At 47.1% G+C, this 27915-nt stretch overlaps 1 protein-coding gene across 1 annotated transcript in view; it reads right to left on the reverse strand.

Moving 5' to 3' along the window:
* Positions 1-5610: 5610 nt before the first annotated feature.
* The window catches only part of DYNC1LI1 (dynein cytoplasmic 1 light intermediate chain 1), a 36037-nt gene continuing 13732 nt past the window's right edge, over positions 5611-27915 (reverse strand). The window contains exons 3-13 of the mRNA XM_002716249.5: positions 21937-22053; positions 21093-21323; positions 17512-17681; positions 15300-15393; positions 13235-13370; positions 12062-12173; positions 10229-10288; positions 10059-10103; positions 9353-9473; positions 7226-7381; positions 5611-6470 (exon numbers count right to left, since the gene is read on the reverse strand). Coding sequence (XP_002716295.2) covers positions 6358-6470; positions 7226-7381; positions 9353-9473; positions 10059-10103; positions 10229-10288; positions 12062-12173; positions 13235-13370; positions 15300-15393; positions 17512-17681; positions 21093-21323; positions 21937-22053 — 1355 coding nt within the window. The 3' untranslated portion in view covers positions 5611-6357. The remainder of the gene's footprint in view (positions 6471-7225; positions 7382-9352; positions 9474-10058; positions 10104-10228; positions 10289-12061; positions 12174-13234; positions 13371-15299; positions 15394-17511; positions 17682-21092; positions 21324-21936; positions 22054-27915) is intronic.

Below are 27915 nucleotides of genomic sequence, written 5' to 3' on the forward strand. Positions count from 1 at the left end.
CTTCCCATCCAGCTCTCTGCTGTGGCCTGAGAAAGCAATAGAAGATGGCCCAAGTCCTTGTGGGAGACCCGGAAGAAGCTCCTGGCTTTGGATCGGCACAGCCGTTGCGGCCAATTGGGGAGTGAACCAGTGGATGGAAGACCTCTCTCTCTCTCTGCCTCTAACTCTTTCAAATAAATAAATCTTTAAAAAAAAAAAAAAAAGAAGAAGAAGTGCGGACACCTTGCGGGACATCCAGAAGGACCGGAGTGGCAGGTGTAGAAACTCAAACGCGGACGTGCTGGGTCCTGAGCCCACAGCTGTCATCCACATGTGTGGGGGGCACAGTCTGAGCGAATTGCGGCTCAGACTCCCAGGGACGGCCTGCCTTAACGCTTGCAAAAGTGAGTTCTTGAACAAATAAAATTAACTATTGTAGTGTGAAAAAAAAAAAAAAAAAACGCCTGTGACAGGTTTCTCGGTAGACTGGGCGGGGCTGGGCAACAACCTCTGTGCCGGAGAACAGAACTGAAAAGCACCGAGCAGAGCTTTAAAACATTTCTCTCTACTTTTCAGTAACTCTTTCGAAAGAGGAAAATAAGTCTTAAAAACACAAAAAAGGCAGGCCGGCCCCGCAGCCCAGTGGGCTAAAGCCCGCATCCGCAGCGCTGCGCCGGAATCCCACTTGGGTCAGAGCCAGATGGGCAGTGCGGGCAAAGGAACTCTAATCAACAGGCCTGCAGTGATGTGGATCCCAGTGCTGAGGCCCGGCTGCTCCACTTCCGGTCCAGCTCCCTGCTAGTGCACCTGAGAAAGCAGCGGAGGACGGCCCCAGGGCTTGGGTCCCTGCACCATGTGGCAGCCCGGAAGAAGCTCCTGGCTTCGGATCGGCTCAGATCTGGCTGTTGGCCGCCATTTGGGGAGTGAACCAGCGGATGGAAGATCTGTCTCTACCTCTCTGTAACTCTTTCAAATGAATAAAATGAATCTTTAAAAAAATTTTTTAAAGGTTCCAAATATCCAAGAACTGTGGGGCAGCTACAAAAGGTGTAAGGCATCATGGGCATGTCAAGAGAAGAATATATATATATATATATATATATTTTTTGACAGGCAGAGTGGACAGTGAGAGAGAGAGAGAGAGCGAGAAAGGTCTTCCTTTTCTGTTGGTTCACCCCCCAATGTCCACTGCGGCCGGCCTACCGCGCTAATCCGAAGGCAGGAGCCAGGTGCTTCTCCTGGTCTCCCATGGGGTGCAGGACCCAAGCACTTGGGCCATCTTCCACTGCCCTCCCGGGCCACAGCAGAGAGCTGGCCTGGAAGAGCGGCAACCGGGACAGAATCCGGTGCCCCAACCGGGACTAGAACCCGGTGTGCCAGCGCCGCAGGCGGAAGATTAGCCAAGTGAGCCGTGGCGCCAGCCATGAGAAGAATATTTGAAGCAATCACTGACAACTTCCCAAATCAACATCAGAAACCAAACCACAGCTCCTGGACGTTCTGAGAACATTAAGCAGGAGAAATGGCCAATAAAACCAGCGTTATGTGTACCATATTCAAACTGCAGGGAAAAAAAAAAAAGCTTGAAAGGAATTAGGGAAGAAAGAACACAGTCAAGCAAGAACTACACCCGACTCCTCTTCACAAACCATGCAAGAGTGGAGTCAGAATTTAAAGCGGTGGGGCTGACGCTGTGATGTGGTAGGTTAATCCCCTCCTGCTGCGCCGGTACCCCCGTAAGGGCTGGTTCCTGTCCCAGCTGCTCCACTCCTAATCCAGCTCCTGGTAACGCACCTGGGAAAGCGAACGTGCCTGGGCCCCGGCACCTGTGTGGAAGACCGGGCAGAAGCTCCTGGCCCCCAGCTTAGGATCAGCTCGGCTCCGGTCATGGGGCCACTTGGGGAGTAAACCAGCAGACGGAAGAACTGTCTCCCGGTGTAACTCTGCCTTTCAAACAAACAAACAAATCTTTAAAAAAAATAAAGGATTGTTAGAGATTACTATGAACTAGCAACAAATTTGATAGCCTTGAAGAAATGGACACATTCTTAAATTTTTTAAGTAGTAAGGGAGATTATACCAGGGCAATCCAAATATCTAATGGAGAGTGGAATTATACACTCACTTTGGTGTAACAAACTTTTTGAATCCATAGTTTTTCATGATACACATTTTCAATGGGTTTTTTGAAGACCCCTTGTAGATATTTTAACTTTTTTGCTAACTTATATTTTAATTTCATTTTTTATGAACATTCTGGATTCCCCATGTGCTGGTTCATTCAGGCGGGCACCGTTTAGCCACGGGGCCCTTGTAGGAGGCGGCGGGAGGGCTGAGTGAGCAGGCGCATGACGGACGCAGGCAGCTGGAGGCGGTACAGGTGCTGGGTTTGAAGATGCAGAGGACACCAGGAGCCAAGGTCAGCACGCAGCCTCCTAAAGAAACCAGCCCTGCAGATACCTTGACTTCAGCCCAGTGAGTTAACTTCCAACGCTGACCCCCATAGCGGCAAGAGGGTAAATCTGTGTTGTTTTCAGCTTCTAAATACGGTGCAACTTGTCACAGTAGCAGTAAACCAACACTGACAGCAAAATGGATAAATTATGGTCAAAAAGTGGAGTATTATGACACAATGAGGACAATGACCACTACAGGCAACAAAACTGGCTGAACCACAGAATACAAGGTTGTACTGAAAAACGCCTGCAAACAATGAGTAATATATATACATATACATACACACACACACACACATATATAAGAAAAACAGGGGATGGCGCTGCGGCATAGCAGCCAAAGCTGCCGCCTTCAGTGCCGGCATCCCATATGGGCACCGGTTCTAGTCCCGGCTGCTCCTCTTCTGATCCAGCTCTCTGCTATGGCCTGGGAAAACAGTGGAAGATGGCCCAATGGTGCTGTGGCACAGTAGGTTAATGCCCTGGCCTGAAGTGCCAGCATACCATATGGGCACCGGTTCGAGACTCAGCTGCTCCACTTCCGATCCAGCTCTCTGCTGTGGCCTAGGATAGCAGAAGATGGTCCAAGTCCTTGGGTCCCTGCACCCAAGTGGGAAACTTGGAAGAAGCTCCTGGCTCCTGGCTTTGGATAGGTGCAGTTCCAGCCGTTGCGGCCAATTGGGGAGTGAACCAATGGATGGAAGACCTCTCTCTCTCTCTCTCTCTCACCTCTCTCTGTGTAACTCTTTTCAAATAAATCTTAAAAAAAAAAAAAAATAGCCCAAGTGCTTGGGCCCCTGCACCCACATAGGAGACACGGAGGAAGCACCTGGCTCCTGGCTTCAGACTGGCCCAACTCTGGCTGTTGCAGCCATTTGGGGAATGAACCTATGGATGGAAGACCCCTCTTTGTCTCCACCTCTACTACTCTACCTTTCAAATAAATAAATAATTCTTAAAAAATATAAAAGCTGCCGGCGCCACGGCTCACTAGGGTAATCCTCCGCCTGCGGCGCCAGCACACCGGGTTCTAGTCCCAGTCGGGGCTAGATTCTGTCCCGGTTACCCCTCTTCCAGGCCAGCTCTCTGCTGTGGCCTGGGAAGGCAGTGGAGGATGGCCCAAGTGCTTGGGCCCTGCACCCCATGGGAGACCAGGAGAAGCACCTAGCTTCTGGCTTCGGATCAGCGCGGTGCGCCGGCCGCAGTGGCCATTGGAGGGTGAACCAACAGTAAAGGAAGCCCTTTCTCTCTGTCTCTCTCTCTCTCACTGTCCACTCTGCCTGTCAAAAATATATATATATATAAAAGCTAAGATTTCTCTTTATATATAAATATGAATCTGGAAGTCAGGCAGTGGCTACTTGCTGGTGGGGCACTGACGGGGGCACCCAGGGAAGCTCCTGGTGCTGCTGGTATTTCACACCACACACTTAGGACTTGTACACTTTTCTGTACTGTGTACTTCAATAAAAATGTTTCCTTAACAGCAAAACAAGTAGTTTAGAAACAAACTTCTTTGCAAGAGCTGATACAAAAATGGCTTAAACACGGCAAATGCAAGACTTTAGCTGGAACTGCATCTCACAGAGTAAACAACGAGTGTTCAGGTAATAAGTTCAAAACACTTTGCTAATGGTAGATTTTATCTCAAATATTTTACCAAATGTAATGTTTTTTTCTTTTTAAGATTTATTTATTTGAAAGTCAGAGTTACACAGAGAGAGGAGAGGCAGAGAGAGAGAGAGAGAGAGAGAGAGAGAGAGAGGTCCTCCATCCGCTGGTTCACTCCCCAATTGGCTGCAAGAGCTGGAGCTGCGCTGATCCAACCCAGGAGCTTCTTCTGGGTCTCCCACGTGGGTGCAGGGGCCCAAGGACTTGGGCCATCTTCCACTGCTTTCCTGGACCACAGCAGAGAGCTGGATGGGAAGTGAGCAGCCAAGGCTCACACCGGCACCCACATGGGATGCTGACGATGCAGGCGGCGGCTTTACTCACTTTGCCACAGCGCCGGCCCATGTAATGTTTCCATGAATTAATTTTCCCATGCCTGTGAACACCCTACATTTTCCCCACGTGGAAACAAGTTATTACCTTCTCAAGTATTTTTACCATTTACGTTAAATCATAAGGTGTCAAATACTACGGTAAAACCAAACGGATTTCAAAGTTTGTGATGGAAAAGTTATAGCTAGATGACAGAGGCACCGTCCTCAAGTGCTGTGCTGGAACAACCTTCCGACCAGCCTCACAGCGCAGCGCGCCACGCTGCCCGCCCCAGAGCCCAGCGCCTCGGTCAAGCGCAGTCGCGCCGCGTTTCCAATCCAGTTTCCTGCTAACACGCCTGGGAGGCAGTGGAGGAGGGGCGTTCCTGCCACACATGTGAGACCCAGATGGCTCTGGGGGTTGGCTTGGCCTCAGCCATGGCTACTGTGGGCATTTGGAATGGAAGATCTGTCTCCTCTCTGTCCTTCAAATAAATAAACCTAAAAAAAAAAAAAAAAAAAAGGTAGTACCAAAGACTAGGATTCCGTCCCGGTTGCCCCTCTTCCAGGCCAGCTCTCTGCTGTGGCCAGGGAGTGCAGTGGAGGATGGCCCAAGTGCTTGGGCCCTGCACCCCATGGGAGACCAGGAGAAGCACCTGGCTCCTGCCATTGGATCAGCGCCGGCCGCAGCACGCCAGCTGTGGCAGCCATTGGAGTGAACCAACAGCAAAAAGGAAAACCTTTTCGAGCACTTTTTGTCAGCTCTGGGAAGTGACTGCACAGGTCTCACACGTGAGCTGGAGCTCAGTAAAACGCTGCTCCTGGGACAGCTCCGAAGCAGGCACGGGACACTGAGGACTGCAAAGGCGGACGAACAGCAGCACCCTGACCTGTCGGAGCTGGGCGTTAGCGTACTGGCCAAGCTTCTTCTCATTAAACAATGATACAGGCTTTATTTTTTATCTACCAGGAGTGCTGGCACAGAGTCCACAGACTGAGACGTGCCCATCAAGGCAAACTCCCAAATTAAGAAACTTAGAAAACAGTGAATCTCATGTACTCATTTGCCTCTTAGAAAGGTCAGAACGCTTACTATTCCTATTAACCATTTCATATTATTAACGACTCTTATGGATTAGCTGACAAATAGAAACTTAAATATAAGAAAATGCAACAAGTTATTGGAACCTGAATGCAGAGAATAAATACTTTATTAACTGATTACAGTGGAAAGTCACAAACAAAAAAGGAGGATATTAAGGCAGAGCCATATATATATATATGTATAACACACCCAGACTTGCCTCTTGCACCCCACAACCTCTGCCGCTCTCAGCCTTTCCTCGGTGTGCTTTCTTTCCTTTGCAGGTCAGGAAACATGCTGGCCAGTGTTCTAACTCATTCTGATGACAACGCACGGGCACGGACTGAGACTACGACTAGTGTATCGAGTGGCGTCTGACAGTTCTCTCAGCATATTTCATAGGTGGTGACGGTTCCATGTTGGTGTGCAAAATCCGACAACTCATCATTTTCTTTTTCAGCAACACACACAAATTTTTAAAAATGATTTCAACAATCTTAACTGAATACGCTCGCCTTCCCATGGCGCACTGTCCGCCCTGCCTGCACTCCTCGCGTTTCAGGAACCCTTTAGAGTACGGTCACATGGTTGTATTTCAGATCTGGAAGGGTTGAGATTTCAAAATCCAAAATTACTTTATGCAAAATGCATTGCAAACAACAATTCCACATAATGTAGACGTTTTCCTTCCATTTAGCTCCTTTTTAAAAAATGGGCAACCACAAAAAAAAAAAAGACATAAATTGAGTCCATCTGTAAAAGCACTCCAGCTCCCTAATTCCACTTTTGAAGGAAAAGGCAGAGGCCAGGCGACATCACCCCAGAAAACCTGGGTAAATGGCTTTGTTTGGTGTCTTCAAGAAGCTTCCCCTTCCGTAGGAGATGCAGGTGCTGCAGGAGAAACGGGGACCGGTTTCCGTGTAATTCGGTCCAGTTCCGCGTGGACATCTGAGAGGACAGGCTTCTGGCCTGCAATGAAGGAAAGAATTAAAATCTTGGTAGAGCCAAGTATCCTCCCCACAAAGTCTCTTCATTTAAACACTGCAATGCTTTCACTGTTACCAAGCTTGTTAAGTTATATAACAATCATAACAAATAAATTCCCTCATTTTAAGCTGTGGATATAAAACTGGCACCTATCATTCAATCTCAGAAAAATACACGTACTTTTACAGGCATAGGACAAAGAGCAAAGCAGATAATAATCTGTACAGGTCTGTAAAGAGACTGCAACCATTACACACTTTATCAAAGTGAACTTCATGGCAGGTGCTCTGGTCTGGATATCAGACAGGGTGTCCCCCAAACGACACGCGTCAAAGGCTTGGTTCCTAAGGCTTTATGTCAGTGGGTTAAGGGCAGAAACGTCATCCAATCCCAGTGTCTGAGGTGAGGTCTTTGGGAGGTGATCAGACGGGAGAGGTTGCTGGGGGGAGTCCAGGATGCAGTGGTGGCTTTGGGGGTGGGCGGGCATGGACACAGGTGACGATGAACAGGCGGCCACCTCTCCACCGCCTGGCCTCCATGTGTTCTTCCTCCACATAAGCTGGGGGCCCGCCTGATCTTGGAAGTGAACCTCCAAAACCATGGGATGAAGGAAGCCTCCTTCTTTGTTAAGGAGCCTGCACTAGGTACTTCGAGTAATGAACAGCTAATGTCGTGGGTGCCCTGGAGCTCACTACAGCTGTTACCAAAGAAACGTGCCGCGCTCCAGGTGCGCGTACCTGACTTCTTGGCGGACGCTGGTAAGCCACTGCTTCCACTTCCAGCTCCGCCACCAGGGCTGCCGCCACCCACACCGGGCCCTCCCGGAGAGCCAGTCTTCTTGCTCAGCAAACTATTGAAGAAATTGGCCAGGACTCCTTCACTTGTAGCTCCGGCTGTAAAAATAAAAACAAAAAGCAAAGCCCTTCACTTAAAACTTTTAGATTTTGCCATAAATTAGTTCAGTAAACATACATAGGAATGAATAAGGCTCAAATATAAGAGCTGCATATCCCAAATTCAGTCTACTTTCAACTTTGAGGTTGAGTAATTACATAATATATTCACATGTAAAGCTAATTAGTATTCTTTAAGATTATAATTAAACATTAGAAAATTATTTTTGACAGGCCAAAAGCTTTTTTTTTTTTTTTTTTTTAAGATTTACCTATTTATTTGAAAGGCAAAGAGAAAGGGAGAGACAAAGACATCTTCCATCTTCTGGTTAACTCCTCAGATGGCCGCAACGGCTGTAACTGGGCCAGACTGAAGCTGGGAGCCAGGAGCTTCCTTTGGGTCTCCCACGTGGGTGCAGGGGCCCAAGAACAGGCCATCCTCTGCTGCACCCCCAGGCACATTAGCAGGGAGCTGGATTGAAACTGGTACAGCTGTGGGGGCTGGTGCTGTGGCACAGCAGGTTAAAGCCCCAGCCTAAAGCACCAGCATCCCATATGGGCACTAGTTCTAGTCCTGGCTGCTCCTCTTCCGATCTAGCTCTCTGCTGTGGCCTGGGAAGGCAGTGGGAGATGGCTCAAGTTTTTGGGCTCCTGCACCCATGTGGGAGAACCGGAAGAAGCTCCTGACTCCTGATTTTGGATCAGCTCAGCTCTGGCCGTTGTGGCCATTTGGAGAGCGAACCAGTGGATGGAAGACCTCTCTCTGTAACTCTTTCAGATAAAAATAAATCTTTAAAGGGGGGGGGAGGCAGCTAGGACTTGAACCAGTACCCAGATGGGATGCCAGCTCTGCGGGTGGTGGCTTCAACTGTTATACAATGCTGGCCCCTAAAAGCATTTTAAATAAATAGATGTTTGATGCTATCTAAAACTCCCTTTTGAAAAAGATTCTTCAAAAATAGAACTGTTGAGAAATACTTGCTTCTAATATCACTAAAAATATCTAATCTTATATGACAACCAGAAGTTCTAAGAGATAAATGGGTAAAGGATAGCAATAAATAATTCACATAAACAAAATGTAAACAGAAAGGAAATCTCAGAAGAGAAACCCTTTATTAGTATTTAAAAATGCTAATTAGCTGGTGGCAAAATTATAATACTCAAGGTTGGTAACATGTAAAGTTGAAAAATCCATTTGAAAGACATTATCAGAAGGCATAAAAGCGCACACACTCTTTGACCTCCTGAACCACTTATGGCAATTACTCCTATCATGTGTATTTTTTCCTTAATGGCCAATATAGGAGGAGGATGAAATACAACACAACTTTCAGTACAGACATGATGATGGACCAAGAATGCACTGTGAGGTGCCATGTGTGGCCCTGCAGTGCCCGCATGCCATATCCTAGCACCGGTTCCAGTCCCAGCTGCCCCACTGCTGATCCAGCTCCCTACTACTGGCCTGGGAAAGCAGTACAGACGGTGCGAGTGCTGGGGCCCCTGCACCACATGGGGGACTCAGGTGGAGATCGGGGTCCTGGCTCTGGCCTGGCCTGGCTCCAGCTGTTGTGGCCATTTGGGGAGTGAACCAGTGGATGGAAGATCTAATTCTTTCAAATAAATAAATCTTTAAATTAAAAAAATACACTGTAAAATGGTTTATAATCTATCTGGTTAGACAAACCTCATAAAGTACTGCACGAAAGTGCAAACAGCTATAGTAAAAGGTGGGATTCAGGAAGATTTTTCTCCACTGTAAAATGCACCGTGCTGGACCAGTGCTGTGCGTAGAAAGTTAAGATTCTGGCACCGGCCGGCATCCCATACGGGCGCTGGTTCATGTTCTGGCTACTCCATACCTCTCTCTCTGTCTCTACCTCTTGGTCTGTAACTCTGTCTCTCAAATAAATAAATAAATATTTTTTAAAAATGTGTTGTGTTGTTTTCTCCAAGAAGGAGCTGCACCTTTCATGTTTGGATCGATCTTTTTTGCGCCAGCAGGGATAGGTGACACACTGGCGACGTTGGACGACACAGATCGGTTTGGCGTGCGAGGTGAGCCTCCTGGGACCCTTGGCGAGGCATCCTATATAAAAACAGGAAAACCACAAATATAGAAAAATCTGACACTTTCAGCTTCACAAAAGGTATTATTAAAAAAAACCCCTCTGTAACCGTCCCCTCTGTGTTCTGTGGGTACTTCTACATGGAAGCCCTGACGACCTTTTTCAGTGGAAAGAATACACTGAGTAATGAAGCATGGTTGTGAGTTCAAGCCTGGCAGGCAGACCGGGACTACAACCTGGACTTGATCCCACCAGCTGTGTAATCTGCAGCAAACCACGTCCCCTGAAGGCCCTGCGCCCCCTCTGCAGACAGCGGCTAGTAACAGGACCTGCTCAGGCTGTTGTGGGGGTTTGTAAAATAACTCATATAACTGGCTCATACAGCAACTCACATACAACAAATGCTGCCAAACAGGTTTTTATGTAAGGTTTCAGTATTCTAAAAGAGTAAAGTTTCTTTTAAAAATTTCACAATTCCAAAATAATTCTGAATTCAAGTTTAGATCAAAGTATACCACTATGAAGCGAGATATGTCTAAGATTAAGAAAAAAGAACCAAAGCACTATGTACTGCACTTTAACAATGTCGCATCTGTAATACTGACCACAGGCCTTCCAGCTGCAGTTGGTGGCTGCTTTGCTAAGAGGGACTGAAAAAAAAAAAAAAGAATCTCAGTTTAGAGGTGATAGCGCACACTGCTGTTTCTGAAGAAAACCTCGACAGGACGACACACCCACCGCTCATGCCCCGGCCGCTTCCGGTGCGCCCTCCTACCTGGAGCTTCATGAGAAACACCTGGTCATCCTCCGCCATAATCTCCTTCTCGTGCACAAACTGCAACAAGCAACGTGTACATGAGCAGGCGTAACACGTTACGCTGACATCACCGAGAACACGCTTTCTGGAGCAGACTAATCACAGGCAGCTCCCGAAGGTGAACGCTGCTTGCATGAACAGCTAGCAGTGAGGCGCCGCACCCCAGCTGTACAGCAAAGCCATCCAGGCACTACCTGCGGTCACGTGAAAGCTCTGCACCTGCTCTTCAGCCCGCGACAGCGCCAGTGGCTGGGGAGCACTGTCAATGAAGCTGGTGTGACTGGGGACCTGAACCCTCAACTTGCTTTATATTTCAGTGTCGTATGTGACTTGCGCCTCACCGTACTGAACAGCCCTAGAGCCACAGGCACATTAACCATGAAACGTCTACACCACACTGGCCTTTGAAAAAGCTCAGTAATGTCCAGTGGAGTGAAATGCAGTTGTCCTTGTTTTCCCTGAAGTAAAAAACGTAACGGCTCCTCTACCAGCGGAACAATCAGGAAAAGTGCAGACGTCACACACACCCAGCCTACTACCTTCTTCCAGGAGCCAGAGGGACCCTTTCAAAAGGCTACCTTACTCCTCAGCTCTAACTCCAACTGCTTTCCCTCTCAGAATGGAACCCCAAGCCCTCACTGCGAGGCCCAGCAGAGCTGCCCTCCGCAGCCTGCCTCCCGGCAGGCAATGGCCCAGCCCCTCCGGCCCCAGGGCAGGTACCCTGCAGCTCCCTCTGCCCTCGGATCCACCTTCAGAGACCTGCCCCTCCCAACAGGACGCCCGGCCCGTCCTCTCACAGCCCTGAACCAACGCGCTACTCCACATCCACCGACTTCATCACCCCGTCTGGTTAGCACCCCGTGCCCGAACGGTGCCTCAGCTGGTGCGTTCCAGCTTTTATGGAATGAATAAAAGAAAAAACCTTAAAGCATCATTTTGTTGGTAAAAGAATGGGAACCATTTTTAGATGTGCACATTTCTTTTAATAGACAGCCAAACTCAATACCATGCTGACAATTTTTCCTTTGAACTTTTTTGTATTATTTATAACCTACCAATAAGATAGATGCTCTATATTGTGAATGTTTGGGTCCTTAAACACAGATCTTAATATATATTAAATCAAAACTATTTTTTGCTGAAATATACTTCAAATTAAAAGTCAGTGAGAACCATTATATGCAAACATTCCTTTTTATACAACTTTTCAGAACATCTACGCCATACACTCCTTCATATCAAATCAAGGTAAGTGGAAGCAGAGTGCCTTCTGGAACCAGATCCAACAGTCACAGAATGACTGGTACAGTCAAGACCAAAACTGAATACAGAAGCCTGGAGCTTCCTGGGTGGCTGTGAGTTGAGTAACGAGTAACTGGGAAGCAGACCCGGGATCGGCCTCAGCGGGCGTGAAGCAAACCACCCTACACTGCTCTCCTGCCTCCTGACGGGGGCCCAGGTTACAAAGTTCAGAGCGTCTACCTATTCAAACTGCTCAGGATCCACGGAGTTGTCACGCCAATCACTGATTTCCAAGGCTCTGGGTTAGACGACTCGTTCTGCACTAAGGTGGAGATGTGCTAATACGCCAAAGCTAAGAGTCAGGAGCTGAACAGCTGATCTGCATTTTGCTAAAACAAATCCTTACGCCGACTGCACATGAGAAACACCCACAATAGACTTCGAAACCTCCCTGACAGAGAAGGACAGCCTTGCTTACAACCTCCAAGTCAGGAATTCCCCTCTCGGTGGGAAAGCCCAAACGCTGAGACCATTTACCAAAACTGTTACCTTTCGGACAGGTGGTTTCGTTATGATGTCTTCAAAATTATCTTCTGCTTTTAGCGTCTGAAAATTCTCATGTAATATTCCTATCTTCTTGTCGTTATCCCACCCTGCTGGACTGCAAAGAAACACGCATGACGAATTCTCAAGCACTCACATCATCACCTGTACTCAGCCCATCACCGTGTAAAGGGAACACTTTCAGGAAGGCAACCTGACCAACTAGGGAAACCCAATTACTGTGAAGATGTCCACATTATGTCTTAGTAATTCCCACTTAAAATGATGATCAACAGTCCTTAAAGATGTGATTACAGTTTTTTCTTGGGGGAGGCAATAATTATCTCCCAATTTTATGAACTTAAAAAGCATGTCTAGATTACACACTGAATCATTTATGTATCATAAACCATTAAACAAGTAAGCAGATACAGGGGCTCGCATTGTAGCGTCGCGGGTAAAGCCACTGCCTGTGACACACGGGCACCTGTTCATGTCCTGGCTACTCCATGTCCAATCCAGATCCTGTTAATGACCAGAGAAAAGCAGCAGAGGATGGCCCAAGTATTTGGGTCCCTGGCACCCATGTGGGAGACGCAGATGAAGCTCCCGGCTCTGCACTGGCCTAGTGCTGGCCACTGCGGCCATCTGAGGAGTGGACTATGGGATGGAAGATCTCCCTGTTTTTCCCTTGTCCTCTCTAACTCTTTCAAATAAATAAATCTTTTTTTTAAAAGTAGTTATGATAAACCATTATTTGCATCCAATAAGCAGGTTAGCTATTAGCAAGCCCTTGTAAAAAGGAGTTGGGAGAGCAGGCGTCTGTGCCCACACACTACGTCACAGGGCTTTGCTTCACTTCCTCACTCCGGCTGCTGGATCGTTCTTGCCAGGGACTGGTGATGGCTCAGGTGATGCCACCCTCAGGGGAGGCCCTGGCCATTGAGGGCTTTGCAAAGAGAACCAGCAGAAAGGAAATCCTCTCCTCCCTTTATCTCTCCCTCTAAGATAAATCATCTGAAAAATAAAATAAAAATACAACGGGGCCAGGCCAGCAGTAAAACAAAAAGGCAGCGCAAGCACTCGCGTCCTCGTCATGAAAGGTCCAACGTCCCCCTCAAGACTCAAAATGATTCACAGCGGACAGTGACGACACAACCTGCGGAGGAGTGTACTTACATGAATACGGCGTCCTTCTCCACCACGATAGCAGGAATTTTATAGGGAAATCCATACAGTTTCTGGACAATGTACTTATACACGAGGTCTATATTTTTGTTCTCTTTTACTGATGTGTAAATAAGCGCTGCACCGTCTGGATACTGCAGTTAAGAAAATCTGACAAACCCCGCGAGCAAGGACCACCCAATCCTGCGTTCCCAGCTCAACCTTTATAACCTCATGCATATTATTTTTAAGACTAACTTCCAAAAGTATAGGATAGAAAAGAAATTTCTAAAGTATCAAACATTTACTTATTGGCAAAGATGCAAATAATCTTTACACAATCAATTTGACTTGGGAAACTGGAAGTCTAAGCAAAGAAACGAAGGTGAATCCAGCCACACCGCCACCACGGTCACCGCTATGAACGACGCAGAGACGTTTCCTCTCATCGCTGTGAAGGTCACGACAGAGGCTGCTCATCAGGACGTGCTGGCCCTTTCAACAAGCACGGTGAGCAGTGCTGCCTCCCGGGAAGTGAGACTGATGCCCAACTCGGGAGACCCACGGTGCGGCGGGAGCACCCCGACAGGTCCCACAGGAAGCTTCAAAACAATGATCCCGGGGGCTGGCGCCGTGGCTCACTTGGTTATCTTCCTCCTGCGGCACCGCATCCCATATGGGCACCGGATTCTGTTCCTGGTTGCCCCTCTTCCAGGCCAGCTCTCTGCTGTGGCCCAGGAGTGCAGTGGAGGATGGTCCAAGTGCTTGGGCCCTGCACCCCATGGGAGACCAGGAGAAGCACTTGGCTCCTGGCTTCAGATTGGCGCAGCGCCGGCCGTAGTGGCCATTTGGGGAGTGAACCTTCCTCTCTGTCTCTCTCTCTGTCTATAACTCTGTCAAATAAATAATAATAATAATAAAAATACCAACCTCTCTTGCAATTATAAAAAAAAAAAAAGATCCCAGGCAGGGGCCACAGTTAACCCACCAATACATGATGCTGACATCACAATTAGAGTGCTGGTTCAAGTCCCAGACGCTCTGCTTCCAATCCAACACCTGCTGAATGCAGCTGGGAAAGCAGGGGAAACGCACCTGAGCCCCTGCCAGCCACGCGCAGTTCCAGGTTCCTGGTTCTGCCCTGCCCAGCCTGGCCACTGTATCCAGTTCTGCCCTGCCCAGCCTGGCCACTGTATCCACGTGGGGAGTAAACCGCAGAAAGCAGCTCGCTCGCGCTCTCTGGACGTGTCTGAGGCTTATGCACCTCAAAGTGCTCAGCGCACCTTAATGTGGGATACAGAAATCGTCACAGATGCCTGACTGTGTGCTCTGCATTTCTGATGGGCCCTGTAATGAGAACACACTGCTGGATCTGGAAGATTTCTACGACTGAGAAAGTTGTCCTACGGCTGAGAAATCACAGTCGAGAGGGCTGTGGCAGCAGGGGCTTGGCAGCGCAGCTACACCGCTGGCCAGGGTGCCCACATCCCCGAGGAGGGCCGGGTCCCAGTCGTCTCCTCCGTCCCGGCTCCCTGGGCACACAGCCAGGGAGGGGGTGGGGGCAGGGCAGTCCCGCTCCTCACACAGCACACTCGCACTCAGCTCCTGGCTCCCGGGCACCTGGGAGTGAAGCAGCAGATGGGACCCACCCTTCCGTCTCTCAAACGAAATACACTAAAACATAAAATAAAGACAGATGATCTTGAACTCTTACCCTTACTCATTGATAAACACACACATCTCACTTTCATGAGGCAACTCTTAAATCAATCGTGTTTCTATTTTAGTAGACAACGTGTTTTCTGACATTGCTGTAACATTTTGAAGTAAACATAAACTAAACATTTACAGACTGTTCTCAAATTTTCAAATATTTGAAGACACCAAAAAGGCCACACACGCCAGTGTCAAGTAATCCTACTCAGTGAGGCTCTCTGTAAGCAGTTCAACGCCCACGAATGGGAATGCGGGAAAACATTTACACCAACTCCTAAAACCCATCCATGTAGTTCCTTTACTTAAAATAAGATTAGAACAGATAAGGTGCACTGCTTTGAGAAGTGGTATAAAAGGATACACTGTAAACAAAACTTCCGGATATGGGACTGGATAAAATCAAAATGTTCATCTCTGTAGTCATGTTCTTTCTCCAACACACTAATGGCATCACACTGTTGAGTTAAAATAATTAAACAGAAGTAAACTTAATATAATAGAAATTAAATATAGTAACTTAAACACATTCCTTTTTGGATGGAGGAGCAACACAAAACGATCACTCTGCTACAGTGACTGAATAGTAGGACCTAGAATAACAACAGACATTTAGCTGGAGTCTTAAGACTAACAAATAATTTTACTTCTTTAAAAAGCAGTAACTTTTATGTTATACTGAATCCAAGACACCAAAAGGAGAAGCTTTACATGCAGAGGAATGAAGAATAACACTGAACGCATACCAAGAGGTCAGATTTTCTAACTCTAGTGTTTATGTCTTAGTGCCGCTTTTCAGATCCAAAACCTACCCCAGTCTTAAACAAGGGACCTCGACTGCTCCCCGTGTCCTTTCTGTTCCTCTGCTTATCTGATCACTTTCTACTGAACTGCATTTCTCTTCTGGCGCTCTTATTCACTTTCACAACAATCTCATCAATAACAAAGTGAGGGGGTCACAGGCTGCTTTTAACATACCACCAGTGCGATCAGTGGAGTGACTCTGGACTCTGCTTGCTAAAGGAACACACAACGCAGACATGTTCAAGCATCACGGGACCCAAGTAACTTCACTAAACCCCTCTGAAACGAAGGTGTGAAATATGGAAACTTCTAATATGAAACAAACTAATAGTATTGGGGTCGACTTTGGCCTCTAGTCCTTTGTTACACACATGTATACATATGATAGAACAGGCTCCTGGGACAATCACCAGAAGCATTTGGCTGCCCACTCTAGAATACTGGGAGTGGTATTCAAAACATTACAGATACTTGTAACCACACCATTGACTCAATGACATTTCCAGTAAAGCACAGTTTAGTAAAGAGATTTTAACTGAAATCAGAGGATTCGGACCTACGGCCACAAACTGTCTCCCCCCGAATCCATTTCCAGCGTCTCTAAACTCAGAGACGAGCCTCCTCCCTTCCATCCATCCTCTCTGCCTTGCCACACACTACACATTTTAAAAGCTTATAAACTAAGTATATCTGACAGTGCCTTAGATTCTATATAATACAGCAGACAATCTCTCTGGGCTTTAAAATTTATGAGTCTGACTCATTTGATACTGATTAAGGACCCTTTAAACTCAACATTTTCTCCTTTGGAAAATAACAATTTTTTATGAGACAAGTTGTGTTATAAAACAAGAGAAACATCTGCTAATAAATAGCTCTTTGCCAAACAAAACAAAACCAAAACAAACCACATATAAGGATTCAAGTGTGAATTTTAAAAATACTGTTTGACACGAAAGGTGTTAAGTAACAATTAAGTACTCCAGAGTCACCATGTGAAAAGCAGACAGCAGGTTTTAACTTGATTATTCCAAATGCTGCCTTTCCTTTCCTTTGTTACTGACAATTTCTGTGACATTTCATGTAAAACTAAGATAGGCTTTACATTTTTATCATTTTTTATCTTAAAGACAAATAAATTCTGTACTTTCCTTTTAACTATTTGTTAATTTTACATATTTCAAAAACATTAGGTATCAAACAGCTTTATGTAGTCATTACATTAACTATTCTACGAGCTACAAACAGCTAAAACATACTACTTGGGACCGAGTAGGGAGCGTATTAACTTTATCCATTGAGTTAGTCTTAAAAGAAATCTGTTTTCATCATAAAATACCTACAGTGAAAGAACTAAGGGAACAGAATTTTGACAACAATGATCCTATTCTCACCTTTATTATAAATAAGTAAGATACCCTTGATATTTACATATCAATTATAATGAGTGATGCTAGGTGTTAAATCTATTTTAAATATGCAATCTTCTGCTATTAAGAGAGCAACAATTTAATGTGGAAAAACATTATTTTACAAAAAAAACAAATTCAATAACAGAATATTTGAAATGGTGTTTTCTTTCAAAGGAACTATGATTAAGATCACAAAGGCAACATGTCTCATATGCCATTTTAAGATATTATTGTTATATGTTAACAAAAATTATCTAAGAAAACTAAACAATGTGTTAGCTCCAAAAAAAACCCTGAAAAACAAAACAATTGTTTGTCCTCAGTGAATATCAGCAGCAAATCTCTAGGAAGCAAACTAACCTTTGTGCAAACTACTAGTACTGGAATGCCCAAGTTATGTGTAAGTGTATCTGCACCCAGCGGTAAAACTACACTGTCATCTTTGTCTTCCTGTGACGTGGTGTTTCTTCTTTGAGGAGAAACTGGGAAGTCTTCTCCCGGCTCTACATATTCTTGGAAGTCTCTAATCACTGAAAACCAAAGTAAACATATTTTAGAAATCACTTTATTCAGGAGGTGGCTCTTCCTGCCATAATCTAAACACACGCTTTATTAGAGCTTACACTTGGCCTCCTGTAAGGACAGAAGTGTGACACGTCTGTTTACACACATCAGTAACTGCAAGGCAGAGCGCTGCAGGGGATGGCTCCAGAGAGCAGGCCGACACAGGTCTAACGCAAAACTCCCCTGCTGGTCACGTGCAGCAGTACCCTTCTCCCTCCCCTAATCAACACAAGGAAGAGACATCATGTGACTTAAACAGCCGTCTTAGCTGATTTCTCATGCTAACGTCCCCTCTCTAAACCTTCCTCCTAATCTCAATCTTGGGCCATATTCACTTTGTATCCTTGGTAAAAACTAAGGAAATATTACTGAAACTGACACATTTCAGAAGCCTTTTGCAAGACTGACTTATCAGGAGCTGTGGTAATGTAGGCTATAACTCAGTAATCGCCCTTCTGGGATTCTCAAGGGCACCACCAGTGATGTACACACGAGGATTTCTACAGAACACTGCTCACCATGCTCAAAACAGCGAATCTGGAAACCATTACCCACAGTATAGGATTAAAGTCGTACCAGGAATACTACTCAGAGCCATAAGATGTCATCAAGTGTCAGCTGTGGCGTAGCAGGTAAAGCTATGCCTGTGGTGCCGGCATCCCATATGGGCACTGGTTTGAGAGCAGCTGCTCCACTGCCAACATAGCTCTCTGCTGTGGCCTGGGAGAGCAGAAGGTGGCCCAAGTCCTTGGGGCCCTGCACCCCCCTGGGAGACCTGGAAGAAGCTCCTGGCTCCTGGTTTCCGATCAGCACAGTTTGGGCCGTTGTGGCCATCTGGGGAGTGAACCCGTGCGTGGAAGACCTCTCTCTTTCTCTCTCTGCCTCTCTGTAACACTGCCTTTCAAATAAATAAATCTCTATAAAAAATATTGAAAGCTGTAGGAAAATAGTAACACAGAGAGAGAGAGAGAGAGAGAGAGAAGGAAATATAAGTATCATTCTAGTCTAGAAATAAAAAAGCTGGAAAAATACTAAGTACACTCCACTATATATATATATATATATATTTTTTTTTTTTTTTTGACAGGCAGAGTGGACAGTGAGAGAGAGAGACAGAGAGAAAAGTCTTCCTTTTGCCGTTGGTTCACCCTCCAATGGCCGCCGCAGCCGGCGCGCTGCGGCCGGCGCACCGCACTGATCCGATGGCAGGAGCCAGGAGCCAGGTGCTTTTCCTGGTCTCCCATGGGGTGCAGGGCCCAAGCACCTGAGCCATCCTCCACTGCACTCCCGGGCCACAGCAGAGAGCTGGCCTGGAAGAGGGGCAACCGGGACAGAATCCGGCGCCCCGACCGGGACTAGAACCAGGTGTGCCAGCGCCGCAAGGCGGAGGATTAGCCTAGTGAGCCGCGGCGCCGGCTACACTCCACTATATTTTTAAGAAGCAATCCATGTATATTACTGAAATAACTAGGCAAATGCTATTAATTTTTTAGAGTGATCCTGAGCCAGACCCTCTGCCTCACACAGGAGCATGCACCTGGAAGAAGCTGCTCTAGTTTTCTGGGGGCCAGGGAGGGGGGTCTGAATAGCTGAGCCGGGTTCCTCCAGAGACACAGCGCCCAAAGATCAGAGGCTGAATCCTTAACAGGGGTTCTCAGACAGCATCACAGACTGGAACCACGCAAGAAGACTGAGAAGGCATCACAGGTTGCTGGCTCCGTCCTCCGGAGTTTGAGTCAGCAGTGAGAATCTGTTCCCAGCTGCACTGGTAGCGACGCTGCCGGTCCAGGGACCACACGTGGAAAACTGCTGGTCAAGGGTAAGCCTTCGCTGAGCCAGGACGGTAAAACCTCCACGCAATGGCCAACAAGCAAAGAAAAGTATGTTTTAAAAGCACCTAAACATCTTTTTAATGACTCAGGAGTCACATTCTCTTAGGTTTTTACTGTTTCCTTAGGATATAAATTTTAGTAAGCTGTTCATTTCGCCCTAAAAATTGTTAGCAACTTATAATAATGAAGCATTTTATGTATTTTGTTTGGTAAAGTAAAACACTGGCAAATAAAGAGCTGTCAGTGAAATTTTAAAATGTCACTGGCTTACGTTAGAAATAACACGTATCGTTTTAATACTTTCCATGAAAATTTCCAATTCACATGGGCATGAGCAATCTATACCATGTACTTTATAAATCTTAAAAACCAGATTAACGTCTTTCTATTTATGCTGTTAACACCTTTTCAGGCATATTTTGTTTTGACAGGGTTAGTAAGATAGCTCTACTAATCGAGAAATGAAACTAAGGCCAGCGTTGTGGCACAATGGTTAAGCCACTGCTTGTAACAAACACCTGCAGTTTGAGTTCCAGCTGCTCCACTACTGATCCAGCCCCCTGCTCATGAGCCTGGAAAGGCAGCAGATGATGGCCCAAGTGCCTGGGCCCCTGCACCCACGTCGGAGACCTGGACAGAAGTCCAGTCTCCTGGCTTCGGCCTGGCCCAGCCCCGACAACTGCAGACATTTAGGCAGTAAACCAACAGATGGGAGATCTCTTACTCTGCATCTCTGTCACTCTGCCTTTGCTCCCTGCTAATGTGCCAGGGAAATGGCCAAGTGCTTGGGCCCCTGTACACAAAAATCATGCTCTGGGCTCCTAGCTTCGGCCTGGCCCAGCCTCAGCCACTGCAGCCATTTGGGGAGTGAACCAGCAGATGAAGATCTCTCACTCTGTCCCTCTCTCTGTAACTCTGCCTTTCAAATAAATTAAAAAAAAAAAAAAAAAATCCCGGGGCCAGTGCTGTGGCAGCATCCCACAGGGGAACCAGTACAAGTCTAGGCCACTCCACTTTCAATCCAGCTCCCTGCTAACATGCCTAGGAAAGCAGACGATGGCCCAAACCCTTCAGCTCCTGAACCCACTCTGCAAGACCCAGAAGCTCCTGGCTCTTGGCTTCTGATCAGCCCACTTCCAGCTGTTGCAGCCATTTGGAGAGTGAACCAACAGAAGGAAGATCTCTCTCTCTCCCTGTCTTTCCCTCTCTCTCTGTAACTCTTTTGAATAAATAAATAAATATTTAAAAAGAAAATCTTTATATGAAACTAATAAACAGCGAGAAAAAACTCAAAATTTTCACCCCAAGAATTATTTTTCACAATGAACACAATTTTTTGGCAAGAAAAGGCACCCTCCATCATGTTTATGTCACCAGTTTAAAACTATATTAAAAGTTAGTATGTCACTCAAAGTGCATTTCAAATAACGGTACAATAAGTTTCCTTCATCAATCCTTGAGTGAGACAAAGAATCCCAGTAATTACTACAGTCAGCTAAAATATCTTGTATCTGAATTATTATTAATTATTTCTAGACTACTCACACTTCTGTTCCATCTCCTTCATTTCTTCAGGAGGGATTTTCAACTTGTCAACGTGCTCTCTAACAACACTTGCCCATTTCTGTAACGAATCTAAAGCAGTCCAGGGCTTTGACATGTCAACAACCAGCGTGACCAGAGTGTCCTTCAGAGAAATGGCATCCAGTGAAAACTTGAGGAGGCCTTTGTGATACAGGTCTCCATCTAAGATCCACACGTTACACCTTGTTTGATCTACAACACACAAGAGACAGTTACTAAGGCAACAGGACTGTCATTTCATCACTGCAACACTAGCTGGTATTTTAGGGTATCTCCACAGGAGAGACCAACTGACAAAGCTGTGATGTAGGTCACAAATCCCAATTTAGTAAAGGCCCAAAATGATTTAACTGACAACCAGAGGACCAGCATCCTCTACTTCATACTTCTTAAGTTTAAAGCAGAGACTACAACAACATTTTTTTTTTTTTTTTTACCACCAGCAGATAGTTCTATGTGCTAGATACATACAAACTGGGAAGGCAAGTGAGCCACAGAAGAAATGGCTGAGCAGATGAACAGCCGGGGACAGACGACATTTCTGTCAGAAAATAAGACGGCTTTGAAAAGGGAGGCAAAAATTAAGATTTCCAAGACGGCAAGAAGGCTAACATCTGCTCCCCAGAATACCCCAAGACGCTTAACGGCATCACACACGATGAATGCCAATCCCAGTCAATGCAGCATGCCTACACAGCACTGTCCTGACCAGCACGAGACCCAGGGTCCCAGTATAAACCACGCCCTAAGAGACGTCGGGGCCTCAGTCACTTTAGAACACTCACGTCACAGGTAAAGGACTCACCATCCCGGTCTTCATCGTGCACGTTTAAGTACAAATATTCCAGTCCTCTTCCTTTCTTGTATTCCTCTATTCCCTGGATTTTCCTTATTAAACTTGTTTTTCCAGCTCCATCTTCACCTAGATACACATAAAAAAGGTGAACCTTTAAATTATCCTATGGGTTATTTGAGGATACTCTCTGGTGCTATGTGAAAAACCCAACTGGAACTGGCTTCAACCTAAAAGGTCATTTTAGGAAGATAACTGGGTAGCTACAGAATCAGAGACGCAGACTCCGTCACCACCAGCACGTTCTCCCCAGGCACTGCTCTCTGTGAGGTCTGGTTCTGTCCTATCGTAAACGCCTCCCTCCGTGTAACTGCCAGGAGACAGCGAGGTAAACAACATCCTGGGGACGCAGCACTCCTTTGCTAGCTCGGTTTCACCAGCACCTCGAGTGTAGACCTGGAACTGACCTGGTCTGAGCCATGAGCCCACGCACAGGCAGTCATGGAGAACAGACAGTGCATCAAGACTGACCATAGCAAGTTAGCATGGCCCTCACTAGAACCATGAAAGAAATATAACGCATGGGAGAAAAACTGGGGATAGAATCAGAATAAACTGGGCAAGAAAAAAAAAAAGGCAGAAGGAATACAGAACAGACCAAAATTTAAAGTTTGAAAACATTAACAACAAGAAATCATATGATTTCAACTTGGCACAGTATAGCAAGTGTTTTAGTGTTTTGGTAAGAACCTTTTTATACTGGGAAGATGTAAATGCTGCATGAACTTATTATGTAGTTAGTAGTACCGTATTAATCATATAAAGATACAAAACTTCCTTAGATCTAGGGACTTCTTCCTAGAGATTCATGAGTTCTCAGAATTTAAAAATCGTTTTCATTTTCAAACAAGTTACCCATCTCTCAGGTCTCCTGAATGCTGGCTGTCACCCGACTGCACGGCTCACCTCTGCACAATGCTCGTATCCGAGGGGTGCTAAGTGGAGCCCAGGGGACGCGGGCAGGACAGGAAGCACACGCACGGACTCGGAGCAGAGTACTCAAGGGCACAGTGCTCAGTTATACTGCGCACACTGGTTTCCCATGAGCCGTTTCCCAGCTCGTCTTAAACAGCATCCACAGGCCCACAGCCCGGGTCACTGCAGCACAGAGCACAGCAGCGGGTATGGAATCATCCCAAGTGTCCACACACAAAGGCGGGCGGTTAGAGCAAACGCTGTGCGAGCCCACATCTGCAACCACACGGGTGGGTCTGGAGGGCATCACGGTACGCACCACCAGCCAGGCACAGACAGACAAGCACCGCGTGACCCGACGTGGGGAAGGCAGAGTAGCTCCCGCACGGGGGAGAAGCACAGTGGTTGGGTGGCCGTGCAGGGGGTGGAGAGATGTTGGTCAAAGGTCACACAATGTCGTCAGGAGGAGTAAGTCCAAGAGATCTATTATACAGCATGGTGACTGTAGTTAGTAACAATATGCTGTATTCTTGAAAACAGATTACAAGTATTCTAACCACAAAGACAGTACCTATCTGAGGTAGCAGATGAATTAATTAGCTTGATTTAACCATTCCTTAATGTGTGATATATATATTTCAAAACACCATGCGTGATAAATTTATACATTTTTAAAAAGAATGACATTAAATGAGAATGTATTTCTTAATCTATTCTTACAGTACACTGTCAAAAGGAACACAGCGGGTTAAAAACAGTAACAGCTATGATAATGACAATGATGCATGTTTAAAATGAAAATTTTAAAGTTAATTAATGAAAAATAAACCTCTACTTTTGAACTCAACACTGGCACTTAATTTCAGCAAAACATCAATGGAAAGGAAGTCTGCATGTTGAAAGGTATCTGTACGCCCGCACTCCCACGGTCACTGCACTGTTATTCATAATAGCGAAGCTACGACTCAACCGAGGCACCGTTCAGAGACGGAGAGGCAGATGCTGTGTGTGCACACAGCACAATTTCTTGCATTGATGTTGCTAATTGGAATTTTCTCAGTTCCACAGTTCTACAGCATTTATGATTTTTCATTTTACAGTGAAGACTACAAAAGCAAAAAATTATGTCACCTAAACAGGCACCAGAATTAGACTTGATAACAAAAATAATTTAAATTGCTGTGTGAGATGATCTATGAAAACTTTCCTTTAAAAGGAGTCTGGGGCTGGCGCTTTGGCGTAGTGGGTAAAGCCGCCGCCTGCAGTGCCAGCATCCCAAATGGGCGCCGGTGCAAGTCCCGGCTGCTCCACTTCCGATCCAGCTCTCTGCTGTGGCCTGGGAAAGCAGCAGAAGATGGCCCAAGTGCTTGGGGCCCTGCACCCCATGGGAGACCTGGAAGAAGCTCCTGGCTCCTGGCTTCGGATCAGCGCAGTGCATGGCCATTGGGGGGTGAACCAACAGAAAAGGAAGACCTTTCTCTCTGTCTCTCTCTCTCTCACTGTCCACTCTGCCTGTCAAAAAGGAAAAAAAAAAAAAAAGAACAGCTCCAAGCCTACATTAGCATGCAGAACTATTACCATCTAGCTACAAGGCTCCCTAATTTAAGGTACTGCAGCCATCACCACGGCTGGGCTACTTCCTTTCTCTAGACGGAAGACAGTAGAAACGCTTTCCCGAACACAGCCAGAGCTGATGCCTTTCAGTGAGGCCGTCAATCATTCACTCCACTACAATCATCAATGGTTCTCACACATGTATAGAGTTAGCTGGGGAGACTGTTAAACAGATTAGTGGGCCCCAATCCCTAAGTTCCTGACTCATTAATTCTGGAATGGGGCCCAAGAATCTGCAATTCTTTTTTTAAAGATTTATTTACTTGAAAGGCAGAATTACAGAGAGAGAGAGAGAGACAGAGAGTCAGTCTTCCATCCACTGGTTCACTACCCAGATGGCTGCAACAGCCAGAGCTGGGCTGATCTCAAGTCAGGAGCCAGGAGCTTCCTCCGGGTCTCCCACGTGCGTGCAGAGCCTCAAGGACTTGGGCCACCTTCTACTGCCTTCCCGGGCCACAGCAGAGAGCTGGACTGGAAGTGGAGCAGGCGGGACCTGAACCGGCACCCACACGGGACACCGGCGCTGTAGGCGGCAGCTTTTCCCTCTACACCACAGTGCCAGCCCTGAGAATCTGCGTCTCTAACAAGTTCCCAGTGATGCTGACACTGCTGGGTCTAGGGATCAAACTTTGAAAACCAATAATTAGGCATTTACTACACTGTCAAACACCGGGATTACAGATTCACATGTCAATGCTGCTGTGCTAGGAGCTCATAAGCAGCAGAGGGAAAACAAACAGAAGACAGTTTTGTTTTTTTTTTTTTTTTTTGACAGGCAGAGTGGACAGTGAGAGAGAGACAGAGAGAAAGGTCTTCCTTTGCCGTTGGTTCACCCTCCAATGGCCGCCGCGGCCAGCGCACCGCGCTGATCCGATGGCAGGAGCCAGATGCTTTTCCTGGTCTCCCATGGGGTGCAGGGCCCAAGCACCTGGGCCATCCTCCACTGCACTCCCGGGCCACAGCAGAGGGCTGGCCTGGAAGAGGGGCAACCGGGACAGAATCCGGCGCCACGACCGGGACTAGAACCCGGTGTGCCGGCGCCGCAAGGCGGAGGATTAGCCTAGTGAGCCGCGGCGCCGGCCATAGGAGACAGTTTCAACATATTGTCATCAGGATTACAGCAGAGGTGTGCGAATCAGAAAACCTGCCCAGAGGAAACAGCCTGTTTTTGCTTGGAAGCCAGAAAGGGCTTTGCAGAGAAGGGAACACTTCAGCCCAGCCCTGGGAGGTCAGTGAACCGTGCAGAGTCAGTCACTCCAGGAAGCAAGGAAAGCTCGCGCAGGGACCTGGAGGCAAAGCAGTGTCCTTCTAGCAAAGACAAATCACTTCAATGCCTGAAATGCAGGATGTGAGGGGAGAGCAGGCCCGATCCCGAGGGGCCTCTTCTGCCCAGCTGAGCTTACGCTTCCCTGGGCGGGCAGGGGCGAGTCGCTGGCTCAGTTCAGGCATTTTAGAAACACTGCCCCAGCAGAAGCACAGAACCTGGGAAGGACTGAGTTCAGAGCAGGAGACCAGAGAGCGCAGACTATCAGTGGGAGCCCACCAAGAAATGAGCGAGGTCGGAACTGGGGTGCTGGGGTGGCAGGCGGCTGCAAAGGGAGCTGGCAGAAGACAAAGCTGTGCGAGTCAGAGGAGACGGCCTTGCCACACCTGAGTACCACCACCCTCTCCGCCTACGGACCTCGGAGAGAAGTCGTCCCCAGACTCTTCCGTCCCCACTCAGGGTCCCTCTCAGCTCTCTATTCTGCTCACTCCATGTGCAGTCCCCAGAGTCTCCACCATCCATGGGCTTCCATTGCACCCATCCCCTGGGACCCTCAGATTTCCTGCTAGCCCCAACTCTTCCTGAACCACTCGCTGGCATCACTACTGGGTCGTCCGTCCCATAAATACCTCACATTTCAACAGGTCCAAAGGCAGCACCACTACCCTGCCACTTACCCCCGCTCACATAATTATAATATCCACATCTCAAGGCTCCTACACGTGCGATGTTCCTATCCAGAGCGCACCTTCTTCAGAAACACGCACGTCACCTGACTTTCTCGCCTTCCTCAAATCATCTGGTCAAGTACACCACCCTGACTAGTTCATCTGAATCACAGCCTCCCGGGTGGGTGCTTGGTGCAGTGGTTAAGACATCGCTTGGGGGCCGGCGCTGTGGCACAGTGGGTAAAGCCCTGGCCTGCAGCGCCAGCATCCCATGTGGGTGCCAGTTCAAGCCCCGGCTGCTCCACTTTCGATCCAGCTCTCTGCTATGGCCTGGGAAAGCAGAAGATGGCCCAGGTCCTTGCACCCATGTGGGAGACCCAGAAGAAGCTCCTGGCTCCTGGCTTCGGATCAGCCCAGCTCTGGCCGTTGCAGCCATTTGGGAAGTGAACTAATGGATGGAAGACTTCCCTCTCTTCTCTGCCTCTCTATAGTTCTGCCTTTCAAATAAGTAAAATAAATCTTAGAAAAAAGGACACCACTTGGGATGCCTGCATGCCACACCGGAGCGCCTGGATTCAAGACCCAGCTCAGCTCCCAGTTTCCGCTTCCTGCTAACGGGCACCCTGGGAGGCAGCAGGTGAAGGGCTCAAGTACCCGGGTCCCTGCCACCCACACGGGAGATCCAGATTGAATTCCAGGCTCCTGGCTTTGGCCTGGCACAGCCCTGGTTGTTATGGGCATTTAGGGAGTGAACCAAAAGATGTAATGTCTCTATGTCTCTCTGCCTTTCAAATAAACACATTTTTTAAAAATTTAATATTTTTATTTATTTAAAAGACATAGTTAGAGAGAGAGAGAGAGAGATGCAGACAGACATATAGAGAGGAAAAGAGATCTTCCATCCACTGGTTTACTTTCCAAAGTGTTGCAAGGGCCAAGGTTGGGTCAGGTTGAAGCTATGAGCCAGGAACTCAATCCAGGTCTCCCACATGAGTAGCAAGGCCCAAGTACTTAGGCAAACTTAAAAAAAAAATTTACTTATTTGAAAGGCAGAGTTACGGGAATAGCAGCAAGGGGAGGGAGAGGGAGAGGGAGGGAGGGGGGAGAGAGAGAGAGAGAGAGAGAGAGAGAGAGATCAATCGATCTTTTATCTGTTGGTTCACTCCCCAAACTGCCACAATGGCCAGGACTGGGCCAGGCCAAAGCCAGGAGCCAGGAGCTCCATCTGGGTCTCTCACATGAGTGCAGGGGCCCAGCACTCGGGCCGTCTTCCACTGCTTCCCAGGAGCATTAGCAGAGAGCTGGATCACTGGTGGCGCAGCCAGTACTCAAAGCAGAGCTCACATGGGATGCCAGCATAGCAGGGGGCGGTTTAACCCACTGTGCCACAAGACCAGCAGCAATCAAACTTTTTAAAAATTGAAAGCATAATATTTTCCTCTGTGCACCTGCTAATAAACTATGTCTCCT

Source organism: Oryctolagus cuniculus, chromosome 4 (genome assembly GCF_964237555.1).
Source record: "Oryctolagus cuniculus chromosome 4, mOryCun1.1, whole genome shotgun sequence".
NCBI lineage: Eukaryota > Metazoa > Chordata > Mammalia > Lagomorpha > Leporidae > Oryctolagus > Oryctolagus cuniculus.